Source organism: Ambystoma mexicanum, chromosome 8, assembly GCF_040938575.1.
Source record: "Ambystoma mexicanum isolate Mex_15411 chromosome 8, UKY_AmexF1_1, whole genome shotgun sequence".
NCBI lineage: Eukaryota > Metazoa > Chordata > Amphibia > Caudata > Ambystomatidae > Ambystoma > Ambystoma mexicanum.
The window spans coordinates 1219191330-1219217860 of record NC_090929.1 but is presented as its reverse complement, the minus strand read 5'-3'; the positions used below and the strand labels follow the sequence as shown (position 1 = coordinate 1219217860).

Here is a 26531-nt window from a genome sequence, read left to right as displayed (position 1 = left end):
CTGTAACAATCGAATTTTGCAAGCCAAATCAAGCACCAAAGAGCTCTTTAAGATACTCAAAGAATTAGAATCTCCATCAGCTCCACCGGATACTTGTGTCAAAGATAGTACTTGGTGTTTCAACATTCAAAAAGCTCTTAGATAAAATCACCATGCTACAAACTAAAAACAATAGCAAAAAAAGCAGTCTATTGACTGACCTACAGTATAGTACATCCGCTGGAACGGCGGACCTCCCTCAGCATACCCACAAACCTTTTAGCTTTTCACCACTCCATCAAAGAGGTAGAAAATATCCTCAAGCCATCCAATTGCCAAGGCGACACATGCCCAGCCCCTATCATTAAGGAGGCTTCCAATGAACTAGCTCCATTCATTACCACCTTTTATAAACACCTCATTCAATACAGGTGTCGTACCCGACAACCTCAAGGATGCCTGTGTCCTCCCCTTACTGAAAAACCGTCATTAGACCCAAGCACCCCTACCAGTTACAGGCCCATCACTACTGTCCCCTTCTTACTCAAAATCTTGGACAAAGCTGCTTACCTGCAGATCCAGGAATATCTTGACTCTAATAATCTCCTTGGCCTTAGACAATCTGGCTTCCAACCTAGGCATGGAACAGAAACGGCCCTAATCGATTTTAAAAACTCAAATCGAAGACCTTAAAGATAACAGCAAGCTGGCCCTTCTACTACTGCTGGATTTATCGGTGGCATTTGATCTGGTTAACCATCAAATCCACTGCCAACATATCAAATCCGCAGCCCATTTTTCTGACAAAGCTACCTCTTGGATCAGATCCTTCTTAGAGAATAGATCTATGAGGGTCTTCTCCCCACTTGCCTTTGCCAAACCGTCACCAACACTTATTGGGACTCATGGCGGCGGACATTCTGGCCGCTCCCCCCACACAAGACTCAGGATGAGGAGACTACAGCTGCACTTTGTAGCCTCATGGATTCAGGAGCCGGGTTTCCAAGCGGAGCTTATCAGCATTGCACATTCTCTCTACTCGGACCTCACTTGGTGGTCCAGGGACTGCAACCTACGGACGGGCAAGCCCTTCAGTCAGCCAGCCCCACAGGGCACCATCACTGCGGACTCCTATCTCTAGGGCTGGGGGGGCCAGCCTCGACAGCCATAGCGTCCATGGAGTCTGGACCCATTAGGAGCAGGAATCTCAGATCAACTGGCTGGAACTGAAGGCAATCTGGCTAGCACTCAGAGCTTTCCTTCCGGTCAAGGTTGTCCTCATCCAGACAGACAACTCCACCAGCATGTTCTATGTCAACAAGCGGGGGGGGGGGGCTCCAGGTCCCCTCCACTGTGCAGACTAGCCATCAGCATGTTGGAATGGGCCCTGGAGAACAGCATCTACCTCACGGCCATCCACCTGCCAGGGGAGTCCAACTTTGAGGCGGACAGCCTCAGCAGACTGGGAGCAGACAATTACGAGTGGCAATTGAACGACCATGTGCTGCAGGAAATCTTTAGCAGATGGGGACACCCTCGGGTGGATCTTTTTACCTCCTGGGACAACAGAAAGTGCCAGCAGTTTGCGTCCTATTCCAGATTCATTGGAAAGGCACGACAGAATACGCCTTCCCGCCCACACCAATGGTGCACAGGGTGATATGCAAAATAAGGAATCTGGGCACCTCAGCATCATACGGATAGCTCTGTGGTGGCCGCGAGATCATGGTTCTTGGAGCTGCTGAGCCTCTCGGGCAGGCCTCCCATTCACCTTCCGATGGGCCCAGCACATCTTCTGGTGCAACTGGTGGGGCAGGGTCACCCACCGTGCGCCACAGAAATTAGCCCTTGCAGCGTGGTTCCTGAGCAGGTCACGCTAAGGCACCTCAACCTCTCAGACTAACCTAGACATCATTCAGGGTGCGTGAAGCAAGGCAACCAGGGGCCAGTACAGTAGTAAGTGGACTAGGTTCTGTCACTGGGCAAACTCGAAGGAGATCCCCCCCCCCCACACCCTCTTAAGTGCAAGTTGGACAATGTGCTCTCCTTCCTGACACACCTTGCAGCCTCAGGCGTGCAGGTGGACAAATGCTGCACGTATTTGGCAGCTATAGGGGCCTACAGAAACTCTGAGGAGGAGATCTTCTCCACCAACCCGATAGTCGAGAGGCATTTGACGTGCCTCGCCAGACTTTACCCACCCATCAAAAAACCACACCCTGTGTGTGACCTCAATGTGGTGTTGGGCGCCTTGGCACACAAGCCGTTTGAGCCAATGGCGTCCATGGACATCAGGTTGTTCACCATTAAGACAGACCTGCTAGTGGGCCTCACTTCGGCTCACGGAGTCGGCGAGATCCAGGCTCTGGTGGCGTCGGAGCAATATACTACTTTTCACAAGGACAAGGTAGTCCTGCAGACACATCCAGAGTTGCTAGCAAAGGTACCCTGTGCTTTCCATCTAAATGAGGAAATTATCTTACCTACGTTCTTTGCTGAGCCCAAGGACGAGGCTCAGAGGGTGCTGCACTGTCTAGAGGTCAGAGGCACTCTGAAATTCTGCTTGGACAGGAACAAGGGCTTTCGCAAGTCGGGCGCACTGTCACATTCGGAGGGTCAAGGCCCGGGTATCAGGCATCCAAGGCCTCTATAGCACGGTGGATGGCTTCAGGCCATCAAGGAGACCTATGAGGGGCAGCACAAGCCACTTCCAGCTAACATGCACGCCCATGCAGTCAGAGCCAAGGCCCTGCCATTGCATTCCAACGGCAGGTCATAAGCAGGGTGGCTCAGAAATAATACATTGCAGTGGCGTCCCTACCTCATTTAGCCCGGGATGATATGGAAGCTTTAGAAGCCCCAATCCGACAGGATGAGGTGGAGGCAGTGATTAAGTCTTTGAAACCCCGATCCCCAGGCCCAGATAGATTCTCCCCCAAATTGTATAAGCTCTTTAGTGGTCAGCTGCTCTCTCCCCCAACGGCCCACTTTAACTGCTTCGAGAAGTGGGAAGTGTGACTCCCTCTATGCAAACTTCTACTATGATATTACTGTTGAAGCCCGGCAAGGATGCTAGAGTGTGTGCCCCTTATAGGCCGATCTCGCTCTTGAAAATCGATGCCAACATCTACTCAAAGGTGTTTTGGCGAATCGCCTAGCCCCGCTCCTTCCCACAGGGTAAGACAACTGGGGATATCAGGCGGCAGTAAATTTAATAAAGTCCACCACTACACTAAGAGCAATGGGAAATTGGCCCTCCTAGCTCTGGATGCAACAAAGGCGTTCAATAAGGTGGACGGGGTCCTTTATGCACTTAACATAGAGGCCATCGCTTTTGGTCCCCAATTTAGGAAACGGATAGCTACCAATTACTTCTCCCGGAACACCTCACTTCAGGTTAAAAGGGAACGTTCACCCCCGTTCCCTCTTAAATGTGGCACACGACAGGGATGCCCTCTTTCTCCCCGCCTGTTTGCCCTTATAATGGAACCAATGGCACAGCACATATGTAAGAATGACACGATACAGGTGCCTGGGGCTTATGACTAAACCCCCACTCCGCCCGCCACAAGCTATCTTTATACGCCGACAACGTACTTCTTTCCATCACTAACATTCGGCCTCCCTGCAGGCTGCCCTACAGGAACTCCGAGCTTTCGGCCAGGTAGCCAGATTCGAAATATATTTTGGAAAATCAGTGGCGCCAGTGGTGGGGACTATCATCTTAGGATATCACTTCCCTCCAAACACTGCCCAATCCACTGGGACTCCACTTCTATGGAATATTTAGGACTCTGGCTTACAGTGTCTCCGGACCTCTACAACCCCCCTTGTCAAGTCTCTGGAAAAGGACCTGTAAAGATGGGTGGGGTAGGAAATCTCTGTGATGGAATGGATTACGGCAGTAAAAATGAATCTCCTCCCTCGCTTATTATACTGTCTCACTCCCAGTGGAAGTTCCGAAACTGATATTAAATCGGCTCCAACGTAAACTCTTGGGATTCATATGGCGGTGTAAAAAATCTAGAATCCCCAAAAAGCTGATGGGTGGATCCCGACTGGGGGCTGCCCTTCAATCTACTGAGGTATGCGGAGACGGCCCAGCTGTCCCACTTATTTACATGGTTGGCCGAAGCTCCCGCACTGAGGAGGATGGAAATTGAGCAATCTAAAAGTTCCAGAGGCCTGCGTGTAAGTGATTGTAACGATTAAGGATTACACCATAGAAGGAAATGGACAACCCAAATGCAGAATCTCCCCAGCAATAAGGTGGTAGAAGTGCCATAACTGGTAAGAGCAACGATATTCCTTGCACGAGACCAGGTGCCAGCCAGCGTACCTGCACGACTAGAATACAAACACATGAACATATATGGTAAAGTGAGCGGAAAGATCGCCCAGTTGGCGATCAGTAACTTGCTTTTTTAAAACAAGTAGAAGTTTTTTTTTGGATTAAATAGGGAGGAGTGTGATGTTGCGTGGAAACGCGCCGTGATGTGAGACATCATGGCGTACCATAATAAATAGGGCCCCCACGCTCGCTGTAAGGCATTCACAAGTGGGGTATCAGTGAAGACAGAACCCTGTCCGTGCCTTTATTGCGTACACTGCGCAGTGTGGCCTACCAGCGTACTACACCCCGCAGTATGTTTCTCCCCGGAAACCTAACACTGAAGAGAGTATGTTTTGAATAATGTTTAAATGGGCAAGTAAAGGAAGAGTAAATGCTTCTGTTTTTAATGTGACAACTTCCACAGTTTGCTGATTGAGATGTAATATTATGGAGAAGCACATATGCACATTGTACATGGTTTACCATTTCTCAGACTAAGGGAGATCAAATCAACCATCCAAAAGCACAGACCAGAAATACAGGTGACACCGATACGAGAGCACACACCCACTCAAATTGTACAGAGTTTAAAATTACTCAAAAAGGGCAATATAAAAACATCCATCCAAGAACACGCACAAAAGCACATGCTGAGTGCAGTCCAAAAAATACATTTTTAGTAACAAAAAAGAGCAGAATTCACGCATAGCTGCCTTATGTGGTGCGATTTAAAAATGTAATTGCTAGTATCATTAAAGGCAAGTTGTAGCGTCTTGGACAAACAATGTTAAGTGCTGCCTCTCACGTCTTTCCTTAACTGAATAATGGGGGTTTAGTTCCCCTCACAAACAAAAAAAATGCTGCAACCGATCTCCATCTGGGAGTTGTCCATTAAAAATCTAACATCACATGATACTAGATCACATGTTCAGTTTAACGTGAATACGACTAACTTATTAGAATTTCACCGTGGGGCCATCTTGAAGTGTCAAATATGCAGCTCCTCTACGGGATACGCTCTATAATCTAACCAGCTCACTCAGTTTGTTCATGCTTTATAAAGATCAGTGCACCTGTTTAAGAAAAATCAAAAACCAAAACATTTAAAGTTGTAACCAATCATTAGATTGCATGTGCTTATTGTAATTGTATTTTACGGTGATGCATGCTTTTCATTTTTTATTAATGTGGCTGTTTGCATCGTGGTCAACGAGGGGGGTGTCTGGTTTCCAAAAGGTATTGTAAGCATAAAAAAACAGATCTGCTTGGAAAAGTGGCCCAACACAAGCCCAATTACCTGTGAAAACTAGCCCAACGTGAAATCACTGCACAGCTGGGGAATGGGTAGCCAGGCTTGCTTCTTAAAAAGCTGCTGAGATTTTAGTGAGTTGGCCATTTCATTCCGTGGCATTGGTGGTTGCTATGCCAAGCAGATTTTTGAGTTCAGAAACCCCTTTCCCTCTCTCTCAGCAGTAAAATATAAAACAAAACCTACTAAAAATTGAATTAAGAACATAAATATATACAAAGACTTAAACGAACAAGCTATTTTAAACAATATATAATTTTATTTGAAAGATGCATGGTATCTTTCCTATTCAAAGATGGCCGATAGAAAAGCTTCCTTAGAGACATGCCTGCCGCCATGGAAGAGCTGACACAAAATCAAAGCTTTTCCAAGATGGGCAGGAATGGGTGGGACTAGCCATAGGGATTGCATTGGCTAGGGGCAGGGAATGGGAGGGATTACAACTGTGTATCCCTCCCCAAATATCTCCATTGGGAAAGCATTACAGACCCTCATTTAAGGCCCTTATTTGAAGCTCTTCTTTTAATGACAATAGTTTCGGCTTTAAAGGTAGCGCTTTCAGCACCACCTAATAGCCCAAACAAATAATTTGCGATGATCCACAATGCCCCGTCTAACGTATTTGAGGCATTTTCTTTCAGCTTACAAAAGACATTCCATCAAATCAATTGGTTAGCATAACAGTGTGGGGCCTACCCCTCCAGGCACTGCCTCCAGTCTCACCCTCCTAGTATTTGTCTTAGACAGATTGGTCCCAACATTTGGCATTAGCGTTGCTTTACCCTGGCCTTTCCTGTTTTTGTTTTAATTGTTTTATTTCTAGCTTCTGACAAATGTTTTCTAATGCGCTTAATGTCGGACATCAGTCAATAAGTACAGGACCAGTAATCAAACCTGTTTTTGGTGTGTGTTGACTTGCTTCAAAGACCAATGTGTTGCGGCTGAGCTATCCTCCCGGACAATCCTGCTTCTTTCTTCCCTTATGCCCTTTAAAGCCAGTTTTTCAGCCTACACTTGCTGTGGAAAGCATGTGCCCGACGCAGACCCAGTGTGTAGTGAATGTTCGAGGAATTATGCGCCTTTGCAGTTCACACATACCTTGGCCTAGAGATTGGGGTGTACATGTCAAGCAAGGGAATGTGGCCTTCCCATCTCGTACCTAACCAGCGCAAAACTATAGTGATCCATGTAGAAACCACAGCAAGCATTTGCAGAGTCCCCTCCCCAGAGTTGAATAGAAAGCATAGTGAAAGTAATAAAATGGTGCAAATGGGGACCGAGCCTTAACTTTGAAACAATTCTGAACATTCAAATCTGAGATGTTTGTGGAGCTCATACTTTTTTTTTTTTTTTAACTGTTTACCAGAAATCTTGAAAGCATATTTGCAGTCGATGGTATGCTCAATTATGGTTTCCTCACTGTCCAATTGTGTTTTCTTTGCGCTGTTTTATTATTGCAGTGAATGCCTGAAGAATGAGAGGGAGTTGCTGGAGGAAAGATCAGATGAGCGCATGGCGATCTTTCAGGATTTGGTTATCAAATGCACTAAAGAGCCAGAGACTGCAGTTGAAGAAATTGGAGCTGAATCTTCGTCCACTGTCGCAGCATCCCAGGTATATTTGTTAACTACTTCATTCTTGGGGTTATGTCAGAATACAAATGCAGTAATTCAAGATAAATGTTTTAAAAGCACCATTTTGTCTACCCTGAACTAAGAGGGCCATGCATCCGCGTCTCAAGCTTTCATTAAAATGTGAAGATTTTTTTTTTTTACAAATTTGCAGACTACAAATTTACAATGGTTTTCTTTTCTCTTAATTTCTTCTATTTACCAATGCCGTACGAAGTCTTGTAAACCTCTTCCTTTTGCATACATTACTCTGACTTCTCTTCCATTCATTGAATTAGAACTTGTTTCTCAGTTTAGTAGAATGGGTCTGCTTCGATATTTCCCCTGGCTCCTTCATAATCAAATACTACCTATGTTGCTTCACCTCTCCCCATGCTTTCTGTTTCATCCTTTAGAGAGCATGCATTTTCCTTTCAGATTTTGTTTAATCTTTGAGTGCCACTCTCTGCAGTTAACTTTGCGTTTCTTTATTCAGTTAATGATGGGTAACAGTGTTTTTGAAGATTTAGCAAGAGATATGCTGTCAAGTCTGAAATTGTCCCTAGAACACTCTTAAATAACTCAACTGTCCCCTCCAGTTTTACAGAATCCAGATCACATCTGTTGATGATGCTTCATCATTCCTTTGATTTGTAATACATTTACAGCCAATCCTTCATTGAAACCTTTTTTGTGACCCGAGATAAAAAGCGAATTTCTAATGGATCCCTTCACCCACGGAGTAGTATAGATCTCCCAGTGCAGCTGCTCTTTGGAAACATTTTCTGCCACCTGTGAGCGAAGTGCAGCTGTGCTAGATGTCTCTATGTGGCAGATATGTAGTGTCCAGTATATTTTGAGGTGCTGCTTCACATGACTTTGTTTCTTTCATTGCACACACACACACACACTGCTCTCCAAGAATGCTGCCTCGTTAGAAGTTTGAAATTTCATGCCATGTCAAATTCAACAAAGACCTCTGATACAAGCTTTGCGTCGCCTGCGCACCTTGAATGTCTATTAACCCCGCAGGATTTGTTTATAATGTTTGGGAAAAGGACACGGAACGCAGGACTAAGGCACTTTGGGACGGGCAGCAAAACTCTTCACCTTTATCTGCAAGGAAAAAGACTTTAGATGCTTGTTAGAGGTAGCCGAGTACAGAGTGCCAAACGAGAGATCATTTTCTGGTCTGCACGGCCAAAAATAATTTCTGCAGGTCACGCTCAAATGGCGGTTCCTCCAGGCTGCATTCTTTTTCATCCCAAAAAATGTTTTACTGCTCAGGATGCTCTTCTGAGATACATGTGCTGCACGTAACGTTCTGTACACAATCCTCAACACTGCAGGAATGGTAGGACTTTCAGCTTAAGAAGCTAGACATCAGTTGGCAAGGCCCTGGCACAAACTGCTTTGGCAGCGACGTTTGGCATGGATGTGCCAGCAGAGACTCTGTGAAAGACTGTGACTGTACAACTGTAGGCTCGGCCCTGGCTCCTTTTAGCAAAGACCCGTCTCTGTGCCGCAAACTGCCTTGCGATGATGGTCCTCTGAAGCAGCTCCATTCTCTGCGGCACCAAGGCTCCTTGTGAATACCCCCTACTCCCTAGGAGTACATTCATGTAAAATATGGATCCTGTTTCAGAGTAGGTTGTTGCCATCCCCTTTGTGCCCCAGGTAGGTCAGGAATTTCCCTTAGGAGTTCTACAGTAAGGGTAGGAGGGAGTGATTGAACCTTGCTGCTGACTTACAAGAGGCAAGTAGATGAACACTTCTCCAAAGCTGGACATGATTCCTTCACCAACTCCAGGGAAAACATCAGGCTTCCATACCCAAGGGCCCATTTCAGCTGACGGACAAGCTTGACGAAGGCCTCTAAAGGGAGACTCTGGTGACTTTTAATCTTGGTAATAGAGCCCATCCTGATAACTATGGATGTAGCCAGCTTTAGTTTTGACTGTTGTCGTGGTTTGCTGATAAAGCATAGGACCAGTACTTTCTGTCCCTGCTTTTCTTACATTGTCTGCCTCGCCTAAGAGCCTCGTTGTCCAGGCTGCCACGGTGAGCTTGAAGACCCCCATGTCTCCTGATGGAGTAAGAGGCCAGATGCCTGGGGTAGGAACGTTTTTGGCTCAGGCAGTCTTAGTCGAAGGGTCACTAATTCCTTTTGTGCTCTGGTCAAATTTGAGTGTCTTGTCCGCAGTGTCGGGCGCTGCAGTGCATCCACCTACCTGCCAGAGAGATTCGACGATGCTTTGAGGCTCTGGTCAACGATGACCGGGAGGCATCCCGGCAAATTCTCCAGTTGAGCCTGGACACAGCTGACTGTGTGGAACGTACCATGGCAGTAGGTTTGGTTTTGAGGTACTCCTGCAGGATAAAAAAAAGCTTGTTTTCGCCACAGGTAATCCAAATACACTCTTGCAGGACACAGTCCTTAAATTATGGTACAGATGTCTTAATTAAGAGTTCAGAATGCTTCCAAAAAAAGATTTAATATCCCATTCACTAGTTATATCACAAAGTTGTAACGGGTGTTTTTTGAAACACAAATAATTACAAACTTTTAGGGTTTATTGAACTCTCAATGCCTCTTTAGTTCAACTCGAGCAATTGGTAGAGCTTAATAATTCCAATCAACCAAAATAGCTCTCCTTTGTGCCAACGCGTTTTGAATCCATTATCCATTTTCAGGGCTATTAAGCTGTCCTTTTCTGTTCTTGTATTAACTTTAATTCTCCTCCGTATTCCTACAATAAGTAGTGAAGTGTTATTAGTGTGTAAACTCCTCACTTAAACATTTCTATAATGTACATACAAAATAACAAAACCGCTTGTATTCCACAAGAATTACCATTAGAATATACCTGAAACAAAATGAGTTCTATTAGTCATCACTCCCTGTGACTAGAGCATGAGTATTTTGATATTACAGTGCATTGTAGGGCTTGCAAAAGAAACACTCATCCAGCCCCTCGATCAACTGGGTACTTTGAAGTATTTGCTCCTCCACAAGGGAATTTAACCTCCAACACTCTGTGATAATATTAAAGAAGGTAGTTTCACTTTCAAGGTCTCAAGTCGGTCAGGCTATCTCCAGCCCACTACCGATAGGCAAGGTAATTAAACTTCATACACAATGCTGTGTGTAAACAAAGGGAACTAGTCTGATGTACATGGTACATTCACTCCAAAAGTATAATAACAAAATCCGTCCGCTGTCTTAAGGTGGGGATCCTTGTCTCACTTATATTGGAGCTAGTGTATAAATCACTGCTAGTTGGTGTTCTAGTGGCTGCCGTTACTTTTATATACGTCAGACCTGCTCCAACCTATAACCCCCTCTCTTTTGTTATAGCTCTCGAGCTTCCTCTGAAGCCACAAAGCAATACTTACTTTTCCAGATAAATATTTAGTCAGACAGCGGCACAACAGACGGGTATTACCGGTCGGGTGCCCCGCGTCCGTATATGAGGAAATACAAATGGCATGGCAGCTCTTCACATGCGTTCTGCCAATGTACATGCTTTCACGCGGCCATCTTTATAGAGGTTGCTGGCTGCTTCAGTTGCAGTGCCGAGGTACCATGCCATTGGTGGTACTTTGCTTAATGTTGTTCTCCACCCTAAAGGGTAGTGCGTTAGTGAACATTCATTGTCTTAAACAGGTTTCCTGTGTCACAAATTACGTTCATAATACTAGACTTTGTATACTTCTATATTTGAAATATTTTAAATGTATAACTCAGTGTCCTTCTCTTGTAACCTTGTGGGGTGCTTTATCCGGATGAAGGTCAGAGATCAGAGTGTTGGACAGATTTATTAATCTCAATAAGACTCATCACACGTATCATGTCCTCCCATTGGCCATTTTGGAGTGTCTTGACACCTTCCTTGATGTCCTATTGATCTACCACTTCCAAATTGTTTAAGGTGCCAAACTGAGCACCTCTCCTCGTATCTCTTCTGAGGAAGCTTAATACCTTGTGGCTCTATAATGTACGGTTTTCAATTCAATTGTTCTTTATCATTTCCTGTTTCCATCAGATGCATCTAATACATAGGTGTTGCTTCACATTACTCTTAGCAGGCCCCTGTTCACATTTGAAGGATCCCAAGTGTCTGCTTGTTCCTTTATAAAATAACTGCCCTCTTGTAATGCTCGCTGCTTGCGTAATACCACATACTCTTACGTCCCGTCCCCTTTCTTCCATACTATTTTTCACTAGAAAAATCTACTTCCCCTGTAAATTTAGAGGCGCGGCCCTGGGAGCATCCGCTGCCCTGACTCCGCCCTCTGGCGCCACACCTCAGTCCCCTTTTCTATGTCGACGGGAATGGGCCGAATTCACCAGCGCTCCTGGGTTTGGCTTCGGCCATGTAATTCCACGTGCAGATTCTGCCTCTATATCTTCTTTTGTCTTTTATCAATTAGGTACTGGGTCCTCAGACGCCACAGCTCCTCCCCGGCGCATGTCGACTTCGACAGGGTTCAGCAGGTGCCCATCCTGCAACAGGCTCTTCCCGAATTCAGACCCCCACGCCCTCTGCCTACGTTGCTTTGACCCAGACCACGGTTGGCAAGCCTGTCAGGCGTGCAGCTCGCTGTCCTCGAAAGCACTGAAGAACAGACTAGACAGGTGGAGGGAGCTCTTTCAGCGGTCTCCTTCTGAGGATCTCAAGAACTTTGTGAAGCATCAATCCAGGCCTTAGGTAAGGCCTATATTTTCATCCACACCCCGCAAGGGAGACTCCTTCCCAGGGACTCTCATGCGTGGGAGGGACCGGTCAGGTCCTTATACCAACACACGCACCGAGTCTGTCGCAGCTACCAGCCTCTGGGCTGAGGGGTCCTCGGATCCTCCCGGTGCCAGTGTTGAGGGCCTGCTAGGCTGTTACCGGGCTTGCGCCCGTGGGGCTCTGCCCTTGTACCGGCATCATGGCCGAGGGGCTACGCCCTGTTACCAGCAGTACCTCCGAGGGGGCGCCTGAACGCAGCTATAACGACCCCCGGTTTGAGATTTGTACACCTACCGGGCCCGTGCCTCACACATAAGCGACTTGGCAGAGGTCGGCCCAAGCGAGCTGAGCAACACGTTGCAGCCACGTGGTAGACAGCTCAATAAAATGGCTGATGTGCCAGAAAGGGACACCCGTTCAACGCCTCTGCAGGACTTCGGCGAAGAACGAGTATCGAGGTGGGACTGGCATCAACCAGGTATGTGGCCTACGGCCTACCCTTCTTATGCGCAAGGCTGTTTTCCCTTGCGTCCGTATGTAAAGGGTTGGCAGCAGCCTCAGCTGCCTCTAGCTACCCCGTCTGTGCCCTCCTCTTGGGCCACGCGGATCAGATCTTCGAGAGGTTCCTCGGCCTCATGAAGTCTACACAGATGGGGGGGGCTTTCATCAAGGACGCAGTCAGGGAAGGCCCCGGCGCAGCCGCCTCCTCCGGCTCATCAGCCTACTCCGCAGGCGGTTCCATACCAGCCTCTTCCTCAGTCTCCGGCTGTGGTCCTAGTGCCTTAGTCTCCGGCTCCGGATACTTCGCCTCCGCCACAGGATCCCCCAGACCCTCGGATACCGATGAGGAGGAGGAGGATCCTGACACACTATCAGCCAGGGCCTTCCACGAACGTCTCTCGGGCCTGGCGGAATATCTTGGCCTCCCCCAGCCCCAGGTAGAACAGCTGGCAGAGGGCATCCTCGCTGAAGTCCTCACGAGGCGCCCTTCTGCCAGAACAGGAATTCCACTACAAACCGACATAGTGTCGCTCGCCAAGAAGAGTTGGCTCAAACCCCACACTGTCCAGCCAGTCAACCGCCGCCTGGATGCCAAGTAAAGGCAGATAGAGGGGGATACCCTCTTGCTCTCCTCCCATCCTCAGCCACACTCCTCGGTGATCGCTGCGGCATCACTGTACTCCAAGCCTCAGTCGTCCTCGTCTTTGTCATCTACGGTGCTGTTAGGCAAGGAGGAGAAAACCTCGGAGATTTACAGTAAGAAGATGTATTCCAATGCTTCCTTGCATCTGCAACAGGCCAACGCAGACGCCATGCTGGCAGCCGCCAACCAGAAATGATGGCGGGAAATTGCCGACTTCCTCCTGGAACTCCCTGCCCGCAGCCAATCGCGTTTTAAGGCAGGGCTAGCTGAAGCCAAGCTTGTGGCTCAAGATATCATTGAGTTCATCCTGGCACACATTGATACCTCTGGACGTGCCATCTGTATTGCCACGGACATGAGAAGGATGGCCTGGCTCCGGGTAACCAAGTTCAACCCAGATGTCCAGGAACGCATTCTAGATCTGCCCTTCAAAGACAATGACCTCTCTCTCCAGCACGGACGAGGAGCTGGACAAAAAGAACCGCTCTCAGATCGTTAAGTCTTTATCCATACTGACAAAGACGACGCCCAAAGCGTACTCCCTGTCTCAGCAACAATTGTATAAGGGTCGCTCATCTGGAGGCTTCTGCACCTTCCAGGAATGGAGGTCTATACAGCCGGAATGCTCGCTGACCCCAAGTCGGCGCAAGCAATAAAGGGGGTGGCAAGGGCTTTTTCAAGCCACCCTGCTCCGCCACTGTCTCCGAGGGTAAGAAGTCCTGACACACGCCTCCGGGTCCACGTGTCTCCAGTGGGGGGCAGGCTTGCTCTTCACGTACACTTCTGGTGACAGAATTTTGCGTACCCCTGGATCCTGTCAGTAGTCTCCTCTGGTACCGTCTACCTATTCCTGTCTCTCCTCCCTCTTTCCTCAAGTTGGCACAGCAACTCTTTTGGTGGCGATTCGGTCGCTCGTCCTGAGCCAGGCCGTGGAGGAAGTGCCAGCCTCCCAGCGAGGCTCAGGCTTTTACTCCAGGATCTTTGCCATACAGAAGAAGAACCAGGCTGGCCTGAGAGTTGTACTGGACCTTTCCACCCTCAACCTCTCCTTACCTCTTCAGAGATTCAAGATGGTTACGCCAGCCTTTATTGCAGAGACATTGTGCAGGGGAGACTGGATGTGCTCCCTGGATCTGAAGGATGCTTATCTGCACGTCCCGATCTGGCAAACCGATCTTTCATTCCTCCGGTTCAGGATCACGGGCTGCCATTTTCAGTAAAATGTCCTCCCTTTTGGCCTCAACTCGGCCCCCAGGGTCTTTACCAGACTCATGAATGCTGTGGCAGCCCTCCTCTGGGCTTCCATATATACCCCTACCTAGACTGACTTGTCAGGGCTACATCTCAAGAAGCAGTTCACCACTCCTCCCATGCACTGATGAACATGCTACACGACCTGCACTTTTCGCTCAATCTCAGGAAGTCACAGCTGCAACCCACGCAGTGTTTGACTTTCCTGGGCCTCATCTGGGACACGTGCGCCTAGAGGGTCTTCCCCTCCCCTCGGAGGACAAGATCTCGGCCATCAGGAGGGCCACGTCCCACTTACTCAGCCGAATCGCTACTTCGGCTTGGTGTTTGTTAGGCAGAAACCTGTGCAGTTCCCTTTGGGAACACTGCAAAAGATTTAGGACTACAGGTTTTAGCAGTAAACCCACTTGGTGGCAATCTGTACCACCCAGATTTACCTGGTAGCTGTGGCTGAGCAGTCAGACTTCCCTCAAGAAGAGTTAGGCAGTATGCAAAGTATACACGATAGGCACTCAGACACAATAGCACAAGCAAACACTGACCAGAGCTTTGGTATCAAGGTATATAATTATTTATTTAAAAACGCACTGATTGAAACACTCCAGCACTATTATTGTAAATCACTTCAAACACAGTTACTATTATTATATATACATCCTTTATTCCTTATCAGACAAGTCTTAGTTAACACCACTTATTTCCAGACAGAGGTGAGCGCTTAACTATAGATGGCACTCCAATAAGTTAACGAAAAAGGGAGGGAAAAAGGCAGAATGTAGGAAAATACACCACACTAATACTTAGGAACTCTTAAGCAAGGCAGGAAAGTCAAAAGTTACTTGTGAGCCAAAGTCCATAGGCTGGGCCCACTCTTGGAGAGAGCAGGGCACAAATGCACCCAAGATCACACAATGACAACAGGCTTAATAAGTCTTGCAGGGAGTTCAGACAGGTTTTAGTTAGGCTCAGAAAAGTTTAGCCAGGGTGTCCCAGGCTAACCCAGGGTTGAAAGTCGGGGGCTAAATCTACCCCGTACAGTCGGTTGCAAGGGAAGCCAGGCGGAACACGGTACTTTATGTGGAAAGGTTCCTCCAGCGCGGGCAGTTGTTCCTGGCAGCGGGTGCAAGTCGCAGCGTCGTCCAGAGGAAGAGAAGATCTCGACGTGGAGGAAAGATGAAGGTCGTTGCACTGCCAGGGAAGAAACTAGCCGCAGAGTTTTCCGGTTAAAGGTACTACCCTTTGATTCGCAGTAGTGGTAAAACGTGGTATCCCAGTTGCCGGGATGCTTGGCACAGGCAAGGCGGCCACGAGATGCTCCAGGAAGCGAAAGAGGAAGCAGACTGGTTATCCCCACCAGTCGAAGGAAGAAGACTCTCCGGGCTGGAGATCTCCTCTGTTGTTGGGAAAAGTGGTGAGGCGGTTCAGCAGGGCTCCACCGGTGGTGTCGTCGTAGCTGGTCGGCTCAGCTTCTCACTCGTCGGATTCTTAAGTCCTGTGGCAACTTCTAAAGTTCCAGTCCCCAAAGCCCTGCTTTTATGCAGGAACCCCCCATTCACTCAGCCTAGCTGTCACTAAAACATGCTAAGTGGTGAGCCGGGCGGCTCACCACTTGGGCCAATCAGGACGGAGTGCGACTTGAGTTGCTTAGGCAACTCAGTGCAGGGTGCCTAAATCCGGCTCCACCCCTCCCAAGTACCCCAGACAGAGTGGCACCACTTTGGAGGGCTTTTGTGGAGAAGCCTGCCAAAAAGTGGAACAAAGGGCTCAACTTGGGTTGGAGTCACAGAAGCGAACACAAACGCCATTTTAGAACCGAGTTCTGGCAAAAAATACCAACCGGAGAATTAATATTAAATAAATAAACTGGCGATATGTTCGAGGCTATAGGAATTAAATAATTAAAGTTGGTAGCATCGAACAATGGGAAATCCCATAGGGATATATTCGCGGTCGAATATAAAAAGTAGTATCCACTGCCACCAGCCAAAACTTGATCAGGGGGGACGGAGACATGCCCCCTCGACTAACAGACCCCTGGGCAATCGAATTGCCCCGGCCAGTACGTCCACAATATGATGGTTTGTACTGGTTCTGTTCAGAATTTTGAGACTAGTAAAGTCAATGGTGACTTTACATGCCCTGGGAGACAGTAGTTAGTCCCAGAGTATGGAGTCTACATTGGGGGGGTCACTAGGACACCCCTGTGTTACTGCACTGAGGGTGCTGTGTAACACACATCACAAAAACACATGAAGCCCTATGGAGTAAAAGACCCCATAGCCCATTAAACACATCTAGAGTCAAAGAAACACACTCAAATCATGCCCAAGAGTGAGGGTAAAAGAGTCTCACTCTTGGCAGGAGAAAAAAATAAACCCCAACAATCCAGAAAAGCTGCTGGGGGACTCACTAGGTTAGGAAATTCAGCCTAAACAGAGAATTCTCCCTAACAGTGGTACCAGCATCTCCTGGTTCTTTTGGCAGCGGTACTGTTGGCCGTCCCCCACACAAGACTCATGATGAGGATTCAACTCCACTTTGCAGCGTCGTGGAACCAAGAGAGGGGCTCGCAGCCGAACAAATTATATAGATTCCCATCTCTTTCCACCCAGACCTCACATGGTGGTCCAGTGACTGCAACCTGCGGACGGGCCAGCCCCCTCCTCCCCCCCCGTCCCACAGGTGACGATTACCACAGACTCTTCCCTCAAGGGCTGGGGAGCCACCCTGGAGGATCTATCGGTCCACAGCACGTAGACCAGTCAAGAAAAAGAATACCACATCAATTGGCAGGAACTGAAATCCATCTGTTTAGCGCTCAGAGCCTTCCTCCCACGTCTCAAGGGAAGGGTTGTCCTCATCCAGACAGACAACTCGACCAGTATGTACTACATCAACAAGCAAGGGGGGACCAGGTCCCCTTCCCAGTGCAGACTGGTGATCTACATGTGGGAATGGGCCCTGGAGAACGAGATTTTCCTCACGGCCCTCCACCTTCCGGGGGAATCCAACCTGGAAGCGGACAAGCTCAGCAGGTTGGGAGTGGACAACTAGGAGTGGCAGCTGAACGACCTCGTTGCACAGGAGATCTTTGACAGATGGGGCCTCCCCAGGTTGATCTCTTTGCCACCAGGCACAACAAGAAGTGCCCCCAGTTCGCCTCCTGGCAGGGGCAGGGCCTAGGCTCCCTGGGTGACGGCTTATGTATCCAGTGGAACGGCATGTCCGCATACACCTTCCCGCCCACTCCACTGATTCACAGAGTGCTTTGCAAGTTCAAGGAGTCTCATCAGCTCAACGCCATTCTGATATCTCCGTGGAGGACAGCCAGGCCATGGTTCTCAGAGCTGCTCAGCCTCTCAGAGGTCCCTCCAATCCACCTCCCAACGGGCCCAGCACCTCTCCTGGCGCAGCAGGAGGGCAAAGCCGTCCACCCCGCCTCTCAGAAGCTGGCCCTCAATGTGGTTCCTGAGCAGGTGACGCTCAGCCACCTCAACCTATCCCAAGCCAATCTGGAAATCATACAGGGGGCTAGGAGCAAGGCTACCAGAGCCCAGTATAAAGGTAAATAGACCAGGTTCTGCCACTGGGCCCACTCTAAGGTTATCGATCCGCTGGCTTGTTCATTGGACGGCGTACTGTCATTCTTGGCGCACCTCGCCAACTCTGGTGTGCAGGTGGACACCTGCTGCACATGCCTCTCAGCCATTGGGGCCTACAGGAATTCGGAGGAAGGGGTCTTCTCCTCCAGCCCGATTGTCAGGAGACATTTGGCCGGACTCGCTAGACTCTACCCGGCCATCAGGAAGCCACACCCCGTGTGGGATTTGAACCTAGTCTTGGGTGCCCTCGTGCACAAGCTGTTTGAGCCTATGGCGTCCGCGGACATCAGGCTGGTCACCATCAAGACGGGCCTGCTAGTCGGCCTCACTTCGGCGGGCAGGGTCAGCGAGATCCATGCCCTAGTCGCCTCAAACCTGTACACTACCTTTAGCAAAGATAAGGTGGTCCTGCGGACCCATCCGGCATTTCTACCTAAAATGCCATCAGCCTTCCACCTAAACAAGGAGATCGTCCTTCCTACATTCTTTGCTGACCCGAAGGACAAGCCTCCGAGTTCTGCACTGCCTAGTTGTCAGGCGTGCCCTGAAATTCTACCTGGACAGGACCAAGGGTTTCCGCAAGTGAGATGACCTATTCATCACTTTTGGAGGCACCAGGCTATCAGGCCTCCAAAGCCTCCATTTCCCACTGGATGGTCTCTGCCATCAAGGAAGCTTACGAGGGCAAGCATAGACCCCTTCCAGCGAACATGCATGCCCACGCGGTCAGGGCCAAGGCAACGGCCATCGCTTTTCAGCGCCATGTGCTCTGGCAGGTCATAAGCAGGGCGGCCACATGGACCACTCCATCGCTTTCGGCAAGCATTTCTGTTTGGATGCCGGCTCCAGGTCAGATGCGGCTTTCAGACAGCTGGTTCTCCAGAACCTGTTTGCTTAAGGAGGGTCTCTTCTCCACCCTGGGGCTACATTCGGTTGTAATCGCCCATGCAGTATGGAGGAAAGGTGACGGGACGTAAGAGTAATCTAAGTTACTCACTGTAGTGACTAACGTACTCTTAGTCCATAGTCTCCTTTCCTCCATACGTCCCACCCCCCCTTAATAATCTGGTGTCATTAGGCAATGGTAAGTCTATTGTCGACACGTCTTTTGGGGACTGAGGTGTGGCACCGGAGGGCGTAGTCAGGGCAGCGCATGCTCCCATGCAGTATGGAGGAAAGGGGACTATGGACCAAGAGTACGTTAGTCACTACCGTGAGTAACTTATAATTACCTCTTCAAAGTGTCTCTTACCATAGTTCCAGCGGAACTCTACTCTGCCGAGCTGTTACCTCACATGACTCGTAGGTGAACCCTGCTCAAGTTATAAAGCACCCTTTTTGGAGATCAACTACAGTGGTAGTTACACTGCAAGACAAAACAGAGATCTGCTTTGTCTCGCAGTGTAACTACCCTTGTTGGTCAATTCAGGCCTAACCTCTCAGTATCTTCCTGTTCACAATCTAGCCCTATTCCTGTTGTTGCTGGGAATTCACAATCTCCATTGTGCTCAAGCTATCACTGTGAACTTGCACAGACTGTGTTTCGATACTTTCTCTCTGGCAGATCCTGATCACAATCTGTGGGTTCCCCACATCTGTAATGCACATTAGATCCAATCGCAATTCATTCCCCTTGATGATAGTGAATCTAGAAAATCAATTTATGCAATCGCTCTGCATCAATTTTCTCTGTAGGTCACCACCCCTTTTGGGCATTATTTCTTCCAATATTCCATATTTTATTTCTGCTACGTTGTGCCTTGCCTCCAAGAAGTGTTGCCACTGGAGACCTCAGGTTTTTGGTTCTAATGTTAGACCTATGTTCGGTCCAACAAACCTTTGCTTTGTCATTCCTATGTAGTAGTACCAGCATGGGCATTTCAATGCGTACACTACATTCGAGTTGCATGTACACGGATGTCTCGGATTGATCTTCTTGCCCGAATGTGGCTGTGTAATCTACTCTTACCTCCCGTCTCCTTTCCTTCATAATGGATGGTCGTCCCTTCTAGCGACGGGAAACAACCTTTTTCAACAGAACAAAATTGTCTTCCCCTTTATATTTAGATGTGCACGAGGGCGCGGCCCTGGGAGCATGCACTCCCCTGACTCCACCCACTGGCGCAACTCTCCAGTCCTCTTTTCTGCATCGACTGTAATGGGCCGCTTTCACCAGCGTTGCTAGGTTACGCCTGCGGCCTTGTAATTCCACACACTCCTCCCCGGTCCATGTCGACGACAGTGGGTTTCAGCAGGTGCCTGGCCTGCAAGGGTTCCTTCCCCACGTCGGATCCCCACGCACTCTGCCGCCAGTGCCTTGGCCCCGACCACGGCTGGCACAGCTGTCTGCGTGCTATGTTTTGACCCCACGCTCACTGAAGAATTGTTTAGCCAGGTGGAGGGAGCTGTTCAAAAGATCACCACCAGAAGACATCAAGACATACGTGAGAAGGAAGAGCCTTCACTTCTAAGCGTGCAGGCGGAGACTTGGCCCAGCTCATCAGACACCAGGCATGTGGCACAGGGCATGATAAAATGTCCACCATGAGAACGCACATTAAGATGGGACTGGTACACAGACCCAATTTTAGAGTGAAAAGGATCTGTAAGAGCACAGCAGCCACAGGGCCCGGCTCCTATGCAGCCAAGCCCTTCACCAGCATGCAAGGATAGGTTCTTCGACAAGTTACTTACCCTCATGAAATCGCCTCAGATGGACACCATCCTCGGGGAGGTCATCAAGGACATGCTTCCTCCTGTACCACCTCAAGCTCTGACCGTGGTCCAGACCCCGGTTCAAGTTCAGGCCCTGGTTCCCAAGCTCACTCCAGTCACGGTGGCTCCGCCCTGGCTCAGCCCCTGGCACTGCCGGTCGGCATGCCACATCTGCCCGTACCCAGCACACCACCAGCAGCTCCCGACCTGCAGGACACAGTGGGTGACACGGACGAGGTGGAGGATCAGCATACTCCCCCCTCAACTAATGCTTTGCACAAGAGGCGAGCAGGTGTGGCCGAGTACCTTGGGGTCCCGCAGCCACAAATTGAACAACCTGAGGCGGGGGTCTTTGCTGAGGTGTTGACCACCCCCCTGTCCACAAAAATCTGGCATCCCGCTACAAAAGAATGGAGAATCCATGGCCAGAAAGGGATGGTTAAAGCTGCATTCCACGCAGCCTACGAATAAGCACCTTGATGCCAAGTATAGGCAGGCAGAAGGGGACTAACTCATACTATCAGTGAATCCCCAACCTCATTCTTCTGTTATAGCTGCGGCATCCATTTACTCTAAACCGCAGGCTTCTTAATCTGCCCCCAGGTCAGCCATCCTAGGGAAGGAGGAAAAGCTGTTGGAGGCATATGGCAAAAAGATGTACTCTAATGCCATGCTCCACCTGCGCCAGGCCAACGTGGATGCTATGTTGGCAGCAGTGAACCAAAAACCTTGCCAGGAGATTGAGAACATCCTCCCGGATTCGGGTGCGATTCAGGCCAGGGTTGGCAGATGCGAAAATAGTTTCCTGTGATATCATGGAGTCCACAGTGGCACACATTGACACCGCAGGCCTATCTAGCTGTGTTGCCACCGATATGAGAACAGCTTTGCTTGAGGCGACCATGTTTAACAGTGATGTGCAGGAGCACATTCTCGACCTGCCATTTGAGGGGGGTAATGTGGGGCGGGGGGGGGGATAGACTTGTTTCACTCAACCACTGATGAGGAACTTGACATAAAGAAAAATAGCTTGCAAACAGCTAAGTCCTTGGAAATCTTGACAAAATCTGTGCCCAAGCCCTTATAGCCAAAGTCACCAATGCTTTGACAGAAGTACCTTCGGTGGCTTGTGGGGCTCTCAGGAGCAACGCTCTAGACAGCCTGACTGGTCTCCTAGCCAGCACAGGCGCAAGCAGCACGCACATCTTTCTCACAAGGGTTTTTTTCCAGTCCCCCTCCCAGGCACCAGCCTCAGAGGGTAAAAATCTGTGACGGTTCCATCCAGATCCACAAGTCTCCGGTCAGGGGCAGGTTTGCCTTTACATCCATTCCTGCCAGGCAAGGTTTGTGGACACATGGATCCTCTCTGTAGTTTCCACAGGCTTCCATCTGCCAATACTTCCATTTCCTTTTTCCTCCCCTCCATTCCCACAGATTGGGACGGCAACTCTTCTTGCGGAAATCTGTCGCTCATTGCGAGTCAGGCGGTGGCGGAGGTTCCAGATTCACAGCGAGGCATGGGCTTCTATTACCAGATATTCACCATACAGAAAAAGAACCAGGTTGGCCTGAGAGTTGTTCTAGGCCTTTTTTCCTTTGACCCTTTCCCCTACCCCTTCAAAAGTTCAAGATGGTTAGGTTACTCCAGCACTCATTGCAGAGACACAGTGTCGGAGAGACTGGATGTGTGCTCCCTGGATCTGAAGGATGCTTACCTGCACGTCCCGATTTGTAAGCCCCATCGTTCCTTCCTAAGGTTCAGGATAATGGCCTTTCACTTTTAATACAAGGTCCTCCCTTATGGCCTCCATTTGGCCCTAAGGTAAAGACAAAGTTGATGAACTTGGTAGCAGCCCTTCTGAGGGCGGAGGGCCACCACCTTTATCCATGCCTCGACGACTGGCTCGTCAGAGCAGAGTTGCCTGAGGCAGTAGATCGCACAGGTTCAGCACTTATGCACATGCTATACAATCTGAGGTTCTCAATCAACCTCAAGTCGCAGTCACGCCCCACTCAGTCCTTAACATTCCTTTGGCTAATATGGATACGAGGACGGAGTGTATCTTCCCCTCTGCAGACAAGATCACAGAAATAAGGAAGGCCACAAGGCACTTTCTGAGCAGATCATTGACCTCCGCATGGTGGTACCCCTGCACTGGACAACCAGTGTCCATGGAGTATGGTCACAGCAGGAACAGCTGGAACACATTAAATGGTTCGAGATGATAGCCATCTGGCTTGCTCTCAAAGCGTTCCTCCCCATTGTCAACAGCATGTCTGTCTGCATCCAGACAGACGGCTCCACTTGCATGTATTACATCAACAACCAGTGAGGTACCAGGTCCCCTCCACTCTGCAGGCTGTCCATCTACATTTGGGAGTGGACGCTGTCCAACAACATTTACTTGTCGGCAGTCCACCTTCTGGGGAATCCAACTTTGAGGAAGACAAGCTCAGCAGGCTGGGGATGGACAACTACGAGTGGTAGTTGAACACAGAGGTCTTGAGAGGGGAAGTTAGACAGGTGGGGCCACCCTCAGGTAGACCTATTCGCCCCCATGAGCAATAGGAGATGCCACCAGTTCGCTTCCTGGCTGGGGCAAGACGGGATCTCTGGGGGACGTGTTGCATATTCTGTGGAACGACATGAATGCATACGCACTCCCCCCCACCACTCCGTGGATTCACTGGGTTATCTGCAAAGTTCGGGAATCAGAGTCTTTCGACTCATCTTGATGGCGCCATGGTGGCCGTCAAGCCCTTGGTTCTTGGAAATCATCTGACTGTCGGATCACCCTCCAGTACACCTCCCGCTGGGTCCAGCCCACTTACTCTTCAGCAGGTGGGGCACAGTGGTTCACCCCGCACCACAGAAGTGTAAGCCCTGACAGCTTGGTTCCTGAACAGAAGACCCTGAAGCATCTACACTTGTCACAGGGCAACCTGGCTATGATACAAGGGGCAAGAAGCGACTCCACCAGGAATCAATACAGGAGCAAGTGGACAAGTTTCTGTCACTGGGCCATGACAAACAAGATTGATTCGCTGACATGCTCACTGTATGCTGTTATCCTTCTCTGCGCATCTGGCTCACTCAGGTGTGGAGGTAGACATCTGCTGTACGTATTTGGCTGCCATAGGGGCCTACAAGAACTTCGTACACATCTTCTCCTCCAATCCGGTGGTTAAAAGGCAATTGGCAGTTCTGACCAGATTATATCCTCCTGTCAAACGTCCACATACGATCTGGGACCTTAACGTGGTGCTGACTACCCTGGCACACACCCTTTGAGCCTGTGGCGTCAGCAGACATCAGGCTGGTTACTATTAAGACTGCCCTATCAGCATGCCGGATCAGCAAAATTCAGGCCCTGGTGGCTTCAGAGCCCTATACCACATTTCACCAGGACAAGGTGGTGCTAAGTACGCATCCTGCCTGTCTCCCTAAGGTAGTTTCCTCCTTTCTCCTTAATGAGGAGATACTTCTCCCAACATTCTTTGCAAATATAAAGGATGAGGCTCAGAAAGGTATTGCACTGTGTGGATGTCAAGCATGCTCTAAGATTTTTCCTGGTCAGGACGAAAGAGCTTCCGTATTCAAATGCCTTCATCACTTTGGCGGGTCAGAACCAGGCTGTCAATCCTCCAAGGCTTCCATAGCAAGGTGGATGGTGATGGCCATCAAGGAGGCAAATGAGGCAAATGAGGGGCAGCACAGGACTTTGCCAGCAAACATACATGCCCACATCATCAGAGCCAAGGCCACGGCTTTCCAGGGACAAGTCCCATGGCAGACGATCAGCAAGGCGGCTACTTGGTCTTACCCATCAGCATTTTGCAAACACTACGGCTTGGATGCCCGCGCCAGGTCAAACACTGCATTTGGCCAGTCAGTTTTGAAGAACTTGTTTTCTTAAGAGGGGCAACTCTCCTCCCCAGGGCTGCATTCAGTTGTAATTGCTCATACAGTATGGAGGAAAGGGGACGGGACATAGGAGTAATTATAAGTTACTCACCGTAGTGACTAACGTTCTCCTAGTCCGTAGTCTCCTGTCCTCCGTACGTCCCACCATCCTCCCCTGTAACATCTGTGCCATTAGGCAATCATAATCTTGTCAAAGTGGACTGAGCGTGGCGCAGGGGAGTGCATGCTCCCAGGGCTGCGTGCATCTGAATTTAAAGGATAAGACTATTTTATTTTGGTGAAAGGTTCAGTTTCCCATCCGTAGCGAGGGACATACAGCATGGAGGAAAGGGGACTATGGATTACGAGTATGTTAGTCACTATGGTGAGTAACTTATTATTTATTGCCCTTAATGTTTCCCTGAAGCTGAAAATTGTTGCAGGGTTGCGTTCCCATTAATTGTCTCAGATCTTTGATAGTGCATATTCCGCTCTCACAAGTGTGTTCCTAAGTGCCTGACTGTTTCTGTATGTGAAGTCAGCAGTTCAGGGAGTAGTCTACGTAAAGTTAGATTTATTTGCATCATGGGCAAGTATTTCTTTAATACCTTCTTGATTCTGAAGATCTGTGTGGAGTATGTGGTTACATTGACCAATGACTGACTCGTCTTTGGCAGTCTTGGTGTCAATAATGCCTCTCTAGGTGTCTTTTGTGTATTTTCAACTTTCAGATATGTCTTATTTAGGTCATGAATATATTTCCTTTCAAGGAATTTGTCCTGTGTTTTTGGGCCTGTCTTTTGTATACCTCCAGGTTGGTGTACGCTTGGAATGAAAACTGGTTGCTGGCAGCAAGCTATTGCGTCAGTTGGCTTGGTGAAAATCCTGATATTGAGGACACTGCTCTCATAATATATCTCCACATCCAGGAAAATTAATCTTCATCTCACTATACACTGTGGTAAATTTAATATTCGGGTGCATTTGATTAATCTTCTCAAAGATGATGTCTAACTCACCGATTGGTCCAGTCCAGATACCGAAGACCTTGTCAATATATCTAACCAATATGGACAGGTGTTGCATCCATCTCGCTGAGTTCAAAACAAGTTCTGTTTCGAAGAAAAGCATACATGTATTTGCATAGATGCTCCCATACTTGTACCTGAAACTTGTAGAAAAAACCGATCATTAAACTTGAAAACGTTGTTCATCAGAACCAGCTTTAAGAGAGTTGGAAGAAAGACCTGGTCTGCTGTGCATGAATTGGATGTCAGTAGGCTGAATACTTTGACATGCCACGTGTCAGTAACAGCCTGTTTGGTGCTACAGCCAATTGAGTCCCTCTAAAGGTTCTTGCCTCGAGGGCGACTGCCAAGTCCCTGGGTCTAGTGGTGCAACTGCCTGCTGCCCACATGAGTGGACCCTTCCTCCTACGCCCATTGGGTTTGGGAGGCATGCCCAAGGTGCTCCAAGAGATGGCTTCAGTGGCCCCAGGTGCGAATCCCTTGTGACAGACTTCCATCATATGACCCCGTAGGAAGGAGAATTTCCCTGTTTGGCGATGAATTGTCTCATCACGCCCTATGCCTGGGCCTTCTACTTCCTTCGCCAGGGATATTGCCTCCCTTTTGCTCAACACCCTGCAGACATCACTTTTTTAGCTGGTATGCAAACCTTTTCTTTGCACCAGCTTGATCTGATCATACACACATTAAGGGGCCTACTTTAGATTTTATTTTTGCCCCATTTCAGCTAGTGTGTGTCTTCCCAACCCTGGCACAAACTTGGTCTGATCATTATTTGATACACTACACTGTTTTAGGTTGGTGGATAGACTCCTAATGAAATCCAAGTTAAAAAATGGCCCGTATTTGTATGTGGCGATGGTTGACGTTTGTGCCGCGTTCTACACCGTTGAACGAGACACTGTGGACAGAAATGG

General features: G+C 48.9%; 1 protein-coding gene across 3 annotated transcripts in view; it reads left to right on the top strand.

The window, feature by feature from the left end:
* KIF20B (kinesin family member 20B) overlaps nt 1–26531 on the top strand; it is a 2369321-nt gene that overhangs the window by 930593 nt on the left and 1412197 nt on the right. For all 3 annotated transcript variants that reach the window (XM_069611316.1, XM_069611317.1, XM_069611318.1), the window contains exon 15: nt 7082–7235. In XM_069611316.1, coding sequence (XP_069467417.1) covers nt 7082–7235 — 154 coding nt within the window. The remainder of the gene's footprint in view (nt 1–7081; nt 7236–26531) is intronic.